This window comes from Lepisma saccharinum, chromosome 24 (genome assembly GCF_977018435.1).
Source record: "Lepisma saccharinum chromosome 24, izLepSacc3.1, whole genome shotgun sequence".
NCBI classification, from domain to species: Eukaryota; Metazoa; Arthropoda; class Insecta; order Zygentoma; family Lepismatidae; genus Lepisma; species Lepisma saccharinum.
In genome coordinates this window covers 18,935,406-18,947,559 of record NC_139252.1, presented here as the reverse complement: position 1 = coordinate 18,947,559, position 12,154 = coordinate 18,935,406, and the positions used below count along the sequence as shown (strand labels likewise).

General features: G+C 38.1%; 1 protein-coding gene across 1 annotated transcript; it reads left to right on the top strand.

Moving 5' to 3' along the window:
* The first annotated feature begins 2,465 nt into the window (after positions 1–2,465).
* On the top strand, positions 2,466–3,524 carry LOC145978129 (histone-lysine N-methyltransferase SETMAR-like). The gene has a single exon (XM_083110569.1). The coding sequence runs from the start codon at positions 2,466–2,468 to the stop codon at positions 3,522–3,524; it is 1,059 nt and encodes a 352-aa protein (XP_082966695.1).
* The last annotated feature ends 8,630 nt before the right edge of the window (positions 3,525–12,154 follow it).

The following is a 12,154-nucleotide window of genomic DNA, read 5'->3' as shown; positions in this document are numbered from 1 at the left end:
CGGGTAGAGGAAAGAGTGTAGCAGAAGGGCAGCTGTCTAATGTTCAGAAGAGTGCACCGGTGACGATTTGTCAGACACATTTGGACCGTTATTTTCGTTAAGAAGATGCTTTTCTCGATGGAATTGACAGGAAATTAGTCCTTCAGAGGAAGGAACTGTCGCTTCAGTCACGAGAAAATTCAAAACATGGTGTTATTATTGGAATAGCTCTTGTTGACCATCTTTTCATATTTTAATTGCCCTACGTTGGTGCGCTTCAAAGAAATGGGTCAAACTGTAGATAATGCTCGATACACTGACATGCTAGTAAACAAGTTGAAGCCCAAGGTACGATTGAAACACCGGGAACTTCTCTCAAAAGAATAGCCTCCATATGGCTGTGCAGTGGATACACAACAAGGGATTGAAACTTATACCGTACAGTCCGGACTTGGCACAGTTGGATTTCCACTTGTTTGGCCATTTACAGGGTCAGAAGTTTGCAGATGACAAAGAGGTTCTGGAGGAGGTGCAGCAAACATCAGCAAACTTACAGACAGGTGGAATGTGTTGCGAAGTGGGGGGAGTATGTCGAAATAAACCACAAGGAAATTCTGCTAGTACTTTTGTAAAAGAGATATTAATAAATTTTCTCTTTTAAATTTCTTTCTCTCGTACGTACAACTGAGATAAAATTGTAATCTCTATTTCAATATATGATTAGTCCTACACTGTAAAGCAAAATTAATTAACCGTAGTTTACCCGTGCCGTACGAGAAACTTATTTACCTGAGGAGGGCTTACAAGCCCATTCTTCCTTCATACCTAAAATTCAAGAGACCATTTTGTTATCGAATCATGCTGCCTTTATTGTTTATATACGTTTAATTATTTATTAATTATAACAATTACAAAAATTACACCAATAAATAAAAATTAATAACCAATTATTGAATGAGTGCCATACACGAATTTTATCATTCACTAAATTTCGAATAAATCATGTTAATTTTTCATCAATGCTTTTTTGTTTACATACGTGCAGATATAGGCCTATATTAATTATAATAATTACAAAAATTACCATCATTATCAACCAATTGTACATTGTCACTGGCATGAGTGTTTCGAATGAAACGCACCCAAAGGGTGGTGGCTGATAGGTACCCCAAAGTGGTTTGCCTCCTATGTACCTTACATTTATGTTTTTATTAGCAAAAGTAATCCAGAAATAGAACATTCTAGAGAACTATGTAATTTATTTTCAACTTTTCATAAAAACTGTCACAGTTGAAAAATCGAAAATCTATAGGTGGTGAGCCTGAAAGCCTACCCTCGCTTACCCATGGGTTAATATAAAATTTCAGTAAGAAATCTCATTGCAGTAACATGTTTCGAAGTCAGTTTGTTTTGTACATTCCTTCAGTACCATAAGCTTAAAGGTGTTCTGCAGTTCAATTTTATTATGGCCTTCTATCCACTGAACAACTTAACAACACAGCCTAATACAGAATAAGAGCCTTGTATTCCAAACAAACATGCTACTAGGATTATTTTCAGAGGCAGAACAAAATCCTTTCGACTTTAATATTACACATCATTCGCTTTTGTAATTAATTTATTTTATCTTTATCATTCATTGGGCTTCTTCTCTTTCTTCCCACTTTTATTACTTGCTTGTCTTTGCGTTCGTGTTTCATAAGCTTCTTACACATGACATTATTATTCAAAGATTAAAACTCGCCAAAGACTCCCTTTATAGAACATAAGATAATACTGATCTTAACCAATTAAATTATATGCATTGAGGTACACAAGTCGGGTATTGGTAAAGACCATGCTAGAAGGAGCGGGATATTATTTCTAGTTAGTAATATCTGATACATGTTAGTGATCATCGATCATTTTACTGTTCCAATCTTTGGCGGTAATTTCAGCATGTTTCCGGTGAATATTTCGACGCCCAATCAATATCAGAGCTGATCTTTCCATCCACTAATTGACAGGGTAATCCAGAAGCTGCCAAGTTGGAATACTGATGAGATTTTTCTATGATGTGTAGTTACCTATCCTTCACATGTATTCAATCACGGCATGTGCTAATGTTACCCTTTTCATTGTATTCTTCGTCTTAAATGTAGGCAACAGAAGCGACATAATAACACAAGATATACGTATAGTGAAGTACAATCAGGAAAATTTGGCGAAAATCGTGTGCGACTTTCGTATGTTAAAACGATTAAAAGTGTGGCAATATAGTAACAACAATGATTAAAACGCGTTACTCTTGAAGTACGAGGTGCACACCAAAAGTACGTGCCGTTTTGTTCTGAAGTCAACATTTCTTCTCTTTTCAGGGAAATAACTATGGCATCGGAGACTTCCATCCTTCGTCTTCAAGCAGTGTCAGTTTTGTGTGCTAGGTGGCAGTAGTTGAGTGACAGTGCCTGAAGGAGTAAGACGTGTTTCTGATACTGCCTGGGAAAATGGAATTTCCACTTGAAGAGCAACGGGTAATTGTGAAATTCCTTACCGCAGCTGGACGTTGTGCAGCCGATATTCATCGCCAACTGGAGGCCGTGTGTGGTGATAGTGCTCTTGCAGAAAACACTGTTAGGAAGTGGGTGCGTGAGTTCAAAGATGGACGAACGAGTGTGAAAGACGAGCAGAGGTCTGGACGTCCGAAAACAGCATCAACTGATGCTAACATTGACCGTGTTGAACATTTTATCATGGAAGATAGGTGTGTCACCATGCAGGAGATTTATGATACCCTGGGGCTAACAATGGGAACAGTAGAACGAATAATCACCAAAGATTTGTGCCTAAAGAAAGTTTCCTCTCGCTGGGTTCCACGATTGCTTAGTGACGATCAAAAAGATGCTCGCGTTCGATCCAGTGTTGCAAATTTGACACGATTCAGAAATGAGGGACACAATTTTTTGGACAGTATTGTGACAATGGATGAAACACAAATTCCATTATTCAATCCAGAAACAAAAAGACAGTCGATGCAGTGGAAACACACGGATTCACCACCCCCGAAAAAAATTCGTCAGATTGCATCAAATGAAAAAGTGCTATACGCAATCTTCTGGGATTCCCAGGAAGTGATATTGTCTCATCCAGTTCCCAAAGGTCATACAATTACGGGCGAGTATTTTCGTAAACTTTTGGCTACAGAATTTTTGCCGAAATTGACTATGAAACGACCACAAATGGCTAATGGCAATTTCATTCTCCACATGGACAATGCACCGCCACATCGTGCTAATGTTGTGACCTCATTCTTGGCTGACCATGGTATTGAACTTCTGACACATCCACCATACTCACCAGATTTAGCCCCGAGTGACTTCTGGTTGTTCCCAAACCTCAAGAATTCTCTTCGTGGACGCCATTTTGCCAATAGATCATCCCTGGGAAGTGCTGTTTTCCAGTATCTAAAACATACCTTCAAATATGACTATGCCACATGCTACACAAAATGGACTGAGCGATGGCAACTATGTATCAATAAAGAGGGAGAGTTTGTTGAAAAATAAACACAGGTTATTTCATTGTATTTCATTTTTCTTGAAAATTAGAACGAAACGGCACGTACTTTTGGTGTACACCTCGTATGTAGTAGACACTTGGTAAATATCTGTCTAGCGTCTGCTTGCATCCAATTACCTTCTAACCACAATTGCAGAAAATACTTTGCACCAATACAAAAATTCAAAAATTAGAGCGGAAGAAAGAATCATTTAGTTGAAGTTTGGGGATTTTCCCTATTAATAGAGTCCAACGCAAAAATGACTATCGCTGAAGAAATGGAAAAGCTAGTGACTAAATGTCTTTTACAGCTGCGGGTGTATTCTCGTAATCAACATTGAATTCAAGCGATTTTACCACGAGCCGAAATTTCATCAAGTTCTTGTGGGTGAATGTTTATTCTCGTTTCACCCTAACTAACTAACTTACTCTATAGCCTTCTTAAACCCGAAGGTTCATGGCTGCAGCAACACAGGCTTTCCATCTGTCCTTATCCTGAGCAAGATATATATACTCTTTTCCATCCCTACCGATTTCCTTTATGTCCATCTAAACCTTATCGCTCCATCTTCGTCTTGGTCTTCCTACAGGTCTCTTACCATCAGGTTTCCCAACAAGAATCTTGTAAACTCCTCTTTCCTCTCCCATTCGTGCCACATGGCCTGCCCACCTAAGTCTTCTTGATTTAATCATTCTAATAATATCTGGACATGAATACAAATTATGTAATTGTAAATTATGTAATCTTCTCCACTCACCTGTCTCCGCATCCCTTTTAGGTCCAAATATTTTCCTAATGATCTTATTTTCAAATGCTCTCAATTTATGTTCCTCTTTCAATGTAAGGGACCAAGTTTCACATACATTATACAGGCAAAATTACTGTTTTGCATATTTTAACTTTTAGTTTTTTAGATATTAAACGAGAAGACAAAAGTTTATGAAGAGAAAAGTAACATGTATTTCCTGAATTAAGCCTACTTTTTATTTCCTCTTTAATATAATTTTCATTTGTTAATATTACTCCTAAGTATTTGAATTTGGAAACTGGTTCAAACGAGTTGTTATCAATAATTAGATTTTGGTTATTACCTAACACTTGGTTTCGGCCTGTAAGCATATATTTAGTTTTCTCTTTGTTAACTTCCAAACCTATCTCTTTAGCAGTTTTGAAAAATATTTTAGTATTATTCTTAATTGTATTTACACCATCCCCCAGTAAGTCTACATCATCTGTATATGCTAACAACTGAATCACACCATTTAATTTTAGTCCTTCGTTCGTTTCTTTTACCTTCCTAACAGCATATTCTAAGGCAGAATTATAGAGCAATGGAGATAATGCATCTCCTTGTTTTGACCCATCATGAATTGTAAATTTGTCAGATACATTAATACCCACACAAATGTTACTTTCTATTTCATTGGTGCATACTTTTATCATACTAACAAGCTTCTTAGGTATTCCAAACTCGACTAATATATTATATAATTTATGTCTTTTGACCGAATCATATGCTTTTTTGAAATCAATGAATAGCTGATGGACACTTTGGTTATATTCCACTTTTTTTCAAGTGTCTGTCTGTTGTGAAAAAAAATTCCTAAGGGAATTGAATCCTAAAATGGATCTCTCTGTTCACCCTATATTTTACTTAACGGTAGGAAACGAAATAAACTCATGAAAATGTTGTTAACATTTTCAATAATTCAATCAATTTCATTTAAATACATAATACAACGGATAGAAAATTCAACTTATAGTATTTATCAGCTCTTTACTGTTTGAGGGTAACGGTATTATTTTAATATACGGATATATTCACGTCCTAATCAATTACACAATATCTTTAGCATCGAAACGAATATAAATTAATTTTTATGGATATCGTATCTGAACATCTCAACACATCTGAGAATTTTCAATGTACTAAAAACAAACAAGTATTACAGTAAAATCTCGTTAATTCGGTCCCCCATTAAGCCGCACTTTTCTTAATCCGGACAGGCAAAAAAAAATATTGCAGAAAGCAAGGTTTTATATGTGGCAAGAAGTCAATAAGAGAACTTCCCAAAGAAAAGGCAGTCAACCACTGATGAAATTATGTTTCCCGCAGACTTTGTACTGTACTGTATAATGTAAGGCCTATGCTCTTTAAATACACCATAATAAACGTGTTTTATTGCAATAAACGGAGTTTTAATACACTTTCTATTGTTCTCTCAGGTTATATCAGTTAATGCGGACCTTTGTTAAACCGGTCAACTTATCCCCCCCACTAGTCCGGATTAACGAGGTTTTACTGTATAGGTCTATTCTACTCTTACGGCGGCCGGTCCTAGTTTTGGCAATCGAAGTAAGGAACGGAAATTAGGCCGCTGACCAACCAGACAACAGCGTTAACGCCGAGAGTTACGACGCGGCAGAAAGATGTTCTACGGGAACCTTGTTCTACTGGCTGCGTTTGCTATCACGCTGGATTCGTTGCTTCTCCGCTCCCCACTTCCCTTGCAGCATTTTGACTGTACCTATATAAAACAATTATCGGGTGTCTGTAATCAAAACTTGTCGACGACACGTCTAAACTCACACTGTATTATATATTTGCAAAAAAAGACATACAGACATGTAGTGTCCTATTTAGCATAATAATGCGATCATGTGTCTAATAGATATGTTTGTGATTGCGAATTTATGCGGTGTATATACCATTGTTTGCAGCTGTTATTGATCTAAGTATTTGTCAGACCAGTGAAAGATTGGTAAGAAGGTCCTCCCCGATGGCGTATTGTTAACGTCGTCGTCTTGTAATCAAGAGGTTCCGGGTGGAGACACGTATCACAGTGGTTTAGATCCTACTTTAACCTGTTTGTCCAGTCTGATTAGCCTATATGTGCATAAAGTGGACTAAAAACACTAATTCAGGATTACTAATGCTGACTTTATTACTGTTAAAGATACGATAAATTCATTTCTGAAGTTGCAGGTTGAAATTGTTAACACAATTAGTACTAATTTGAAACACAGGGTCATGTAATAACAGCAATCATACTTAATCCGCAGTAATCATGAAAATGGACAGACAATAACTCATACTACATGCTATCTTCCTACATCGCTTAAATTCAGTTTATTCCAGATAACAATTGACAACATGTTTGGGATTTCTTTTGTTCATTAAATAGATGGATATAAATGCCATTCTACACCCTAAGCACGAGCTTTCAATTGGCCTGCTTTGTTTTAAAACTCTCCATTATTTCGCATGAAATTTGCATAATTATCTTGGCGATTGTCTATCAAACACAATCAAGTTACTGAGCAAACAGATACAAACAATTCGCTTAATGCTGCTGACGCTGTGGGGCTCTGTTTAACTTTCGACTAATTAACTCAAACAGGCGAAGGCTAATTAAATCTCCTCGGCGAAATTGGTTATTTTCCATCATTTACTTCCATCACAACTAAATTTCTCTGTAATTTTGTGTTGTATATTTTTCACCGTGTACGTAAGCTCACAGTGGTTTCGTCAACGAAAAATAAAAATGTACTCTTCGCAAAGAGCATAGATTAGTATATATATATATATATATATATATATATATATATAGAGTTTATTTCTCGCATTCTGACTGTAAACCAACTCATACGTACTCTAACCAGATACCTTGTAACAGGGACGTACCAAGAAATGTATTACCAGGAGGAGTTTGACGGGGAAACAGTTTTCGCAAACTGTGTCCTTGTTTTTACACAAGCAAACACACGTACACACAAATATAACACTGTAGAACCTATCATGAAAATAATATCCGTCTTTTAAACACTTAAGGAATTTCGTTTCATTTGACATGCCCTATTATATTCCCTCTCTTTCTCTTACCCTCCAAACAATTGGACATTGTTGCTACAACAATCAATAATCACGTAATAAGGAAGTTATTTTTCACTTTTTAAAACGCACAGAACTCCCCCACAGATTATTATTCTCCCAAGCACAGCCTCGATTTCTAATGAAACCTTCTTCCGCTTACAAGATTTATCTGTATATTTATATTTAGACATAAAAAGAATATTTCAGTAGTAACCAAAACAACATCCACAAGAAAGAGAAATACAAACCGATTTATGGAGGAGCTTTGTGCATTTTATAAACTAATAATAATAGTGGTTTAAGAACAATAAATAGTAATTATGAGAAGTTTTTCCTGTCGAGTAAGCTGGACAAAGAATTGAAGACTAAAATTGAAAAACACTATAAGTGCAACAAGAATTCAAACACCGTTTTCCACGTTAAACTGTGAAATGTGACATGCTTTATAATGTGGTAAACGTGAAAAGTGGCTGGTAACCCTCTAAGTAATTCAAAGGGCTTGTAAAAAGGCACTAGTGTGAACGTTCGTACGAGTTGATGTGCTGAACGATGCTATTTCCCAACACTTTCGCTTTTGGCACTTACAACGTTTACCACTTTTAGTCCTCAATTGTTTTGACGATACAGTGGACAATAAGACAATATGAAAATTGATACTTTAAAAATATACTTTAGCCGTTGTCAGTGTTACGCTGTAATCAACAATAGTCCAGTTATCGCTAGTTCAAATTATTGTAAAACTTAGGCAAAGTTATTCTCTGAAGTGTAGTCTTAAATATATTTAATGAAAAGTATGTAATAATGTAAAAACGGTCTTGAATGTTTAGTTTCATCTGAAAGCTAGACCTCTACCGTTTAAAATGACACATGGAAGTAACTATCATGTCGCCAGTTACAGTATTATACAGAGCGTCCGAAAAGTCACGCAACCCGGTGTTTAGGACCGTATAACGGAATAGCGAAACGGAATGAGAAGAAACGCTTTCTGCCAAGAGAATGCCCTGTATATTGGGAAAATTTAGGGAGAGTAACATATGTAAGTACATGCATGTTTTAATAACAAATAAGCAAAGTGTTGCCAAACGCGGAAAAAAAGTTTTTTGCAAATCGTGTGTATTGATGCACAGAACTCACTGAGGTAAAGTATTGCAACATTTCACAATACTAACGAACAATTTGGATGGCCATCTATTGAAATTGAAAGAAAAAGAACTTTGACGAAGTTTCAAAAACATTGCACAAGGGAATAAATGGGCTGTTCCAAATATCGATGTTTTCACAATATTACGAGGGACACTGGCAACACTGTTGCTGTCACGTGTCACTAACAGACGTGTTTAACCTCAGGCTATCACACGAAGGCACTTTTAACGACAAGGGAGAAAGTTGGTTATTCTCGAACATATGCAATAAATTAGATACACCTTGCAACCCTGAAATGTGGGTATCCCTACAAATTAAAGCAAATGTTCGAAGTGTCCACCATTTTCTTGGATACATAAGTTGGTTCGTTTGATCATGTTCTCAGATACCTTCCTGAGGGTTGCAGCACCAATATTAACAATTTCCTGTGTAATGTTTCGTTTCAGCTCCTCCAATATTCTGGGTCTCGTTTGGTATACTTCCTCCTTTAAGTGACCCCACAGAGAAAAATCTGCAGATGTTAAATAGGGCGAGCGACAGGGCCATAAATCCTTGGCTATTAGACGATCACCAAAAAATTATCTCAGCATACGAATAGATTCATTAGATATATGGCAAGTTGATCCATCTTGTTGTAGCCAAGCATCAACATTCGTCTTCTTCCAGGAGAGAAACGAATTGCATTATGAGATCCCCGTACACAGTGGTATCCAATGTTGTCTCAAAGAATAACGGTCCCACAATACGACGTCGCGATATTCCACACAATACACAGATTTTCGGGGAGTGCAAGGGTAGTTCATGCAACTGATGTGGGTATTCTGTCGCCCAATGCCTGGAATTTTGGCTGTTGACATACCCATCCGATTGAAACCAGGCTCCGTCGTAAAAAAAACTTTATTCAGTACATTGACACCATTTTGTCGAACGAATGATTGAAACCAATGACAGTAACGCAACCGTGCCGGGACATCCACCGCTTTCAATTCATGAACAACACGAACTCTATACGGGTAAAATTTCAATTTCCGTATAGCCTTGTGAGCAGTTGACTTGCGTAAGTCCAATTCTGAGGCGAGCTTCCGAAAATACTTTTGTGGCGACGTCACCATTCTTTGTTCAACACGCTGCAGAACATCAGCTCCTAACACAGAAGGGCGCCCTGAATGATCGTTGCCTGTCATGTACTGACCCAGTTTCGCGAAACCTTTGCACAAGACGAAAAATTGACGACTTATCTGGAGAGGGAGTAGTCGGAAACTTGGCACTAAATGCTTCTCTTACGCCAGAATATGAATATGTTCGGATATATTCTTCAACAATAAACACTTTTTCCTGTGTAGAATATGGCATTTTCAAAACACACACACGACGTCAGCATAAGTAGACACAATCTGGAATGCCCTTCGCGGCAAACAGCAACCACATAAGGCACAAAAAACATAACAATTGATACACGTTCTTCTGTACCCACATTTCAGGATTGCAGGGTGTATGTAATTTATTGCATATGTTCGAGAATAACCAACTTTCTCCTTTGTCGTTCAAATTGCCTTAGTGTGATAGCCTGAGGTTAAACACGTCTGTTAGTGACACGTGACAGCAACAGTGTTGCCAGTGTCCTTCGTAATATTGTGAAAACATCGATTTTTGGAAAAGCCCATTTATTCCCTTGTGCAATGTTTTTGAAACTTCGTCAAAGTTCTTTTTCTGTCAATTTCAATAGATGGCCATCCAAATTGTTCGTTAGTATTGTGAAATGTTGCAATAAATTACCTCAGTGAGTTCTGTGCATCAATACACACGATTTGCAAAAAACTTTTTTTCCGCCTTTGGCAACACTTTGCTTATTTGTTATTAAAACATGCACGTTCTTACATATGTTTGTGTCTCCAAATTTTCCCAATATACCGGGCATTCATTTGGCAGAAAGCGTTTCTTCTCATTCCGTTTCGCTATTCCGTTATACTGTCGTAAACACCGGATTGCGTGACTTTTCGGACACTCTGTATTTTCAGATTTCTTAATGAGAGGATTCAACAGATATTGTTTGCAGAGATGTAGCCTTCTATTGTATTACATTTCTTAGAGTTGGTTGTTTAGTACGAATATTAACTCTGAATGCAGACAATCAAATTATTACATATGAACATGAAATGACCTTTTATATAACATTACCCAACAAATATCAGACAAGGAAGTGAGGTTCGGGGTTCCTGAGTCACTTTGAAAATAAGTGAGACTTCGGCGTTTACGGTACGGCGTTGATACAAACAATACATGCTTACATGGACATAGACCATCTGAAGAATACTCTACCGGACTCTGCTACCTCGCGTGATCGTTCATCTTTCCTGGATGCGGGGTTTGCACTAGGTTCCTTTGCGGCGAAAATGTTCTTCGAGGTCGAACGCGGCGAAGGATGATTGTTTCTCTTCTCAGAAGTGTCGGCTGCATGTGGTGACGCGTCGGTCCGGAATCTCTCTCATGTGTCGGGCATCAATCAAACGTCGTCCTGGAATCATCTCTCTCTGGTAACAGGCTTCGGTTGGACGTCGAACTGGAAACGTCCTTCTGGGAGTCGGGCAATGTTGGGCTTCGCGGCGCTGTGTGTGTCGGTTGTCGGTCATCGGCGTTGGCTTCACCGGATGGTGCATCGTTGCAGGCGTCTCTATCTTTTTTAAGCGCCCATTTTTATGTAGTCCACGCTTGGTAAAAACAAACCACCGCGTAATGCTTCACCAAATAAAGCGCACACTGTCTATCGGCAATTCGCTCACGGTGTGTAAGAAAACAAAGTCCACGGAGACAAAACAATAGTCACGCGAGAGTGTAGCGCGGAGATGCTCTCTCTACAAAATCCGGGTAAAACTGTGTGTTGAACTCGAAGTACTGCAGATTTATAAGAGATTCAAAATTGTCCGTTGGAAAACACGTTAGAGTGGCTTGGCTTGGGTTTCCGAAGAGATGGAAATAACCTCCGTCCATTGTCTCGAAATGCGGTCACAAGGCGTGTCCTCAGTTCTTGATAGCTTGGGCTCCAGCTGATCATCCTGGTCATCCGTGAAGAATATCTTTGGCCCTCCAGCGGCGAATTCTCCGTTGGTCCCATCGAAAATAAGTCTTCCCTTTCTCCGTGACGACCCGTGTTGGTGCAAATAGGCCAAGTACTTTGCCGTATTGACAGTTAGGCTGTCACTCAGAAAAAAAAAACTCGTCTCCACTGGATACCGTGACACCGTCAAGCGGAATGCTGGCGTAGGTATTGTTGTAGGCCTATCGTCTATCTATCAGTGTGTTCGAAATGGGCAAGGTGAAGGAACTAAGTTCCGATCTGAAGGACGTTATTATAAATTTGGCTCTTAGAGGTTATTCGTTAAGAAAAATTGGACAAACAGTCAATAAATCACACTCCACAGTTCAATACATAGTAAACAAATTTAGAGAGGATGGTTCAACACAGAATGTGCCGAGAAAACCAAAAGAGACACGGTTGAATAAACGTGATGAACGCTTTATTTTAAAAAGAGTGCGATAAAACCCCAGACTAAATGTTTCTCAGTTACGACCGTTAGTAGAAAATGTTGATGGAAATATAATGTCCGATCAAACTGTCCGAC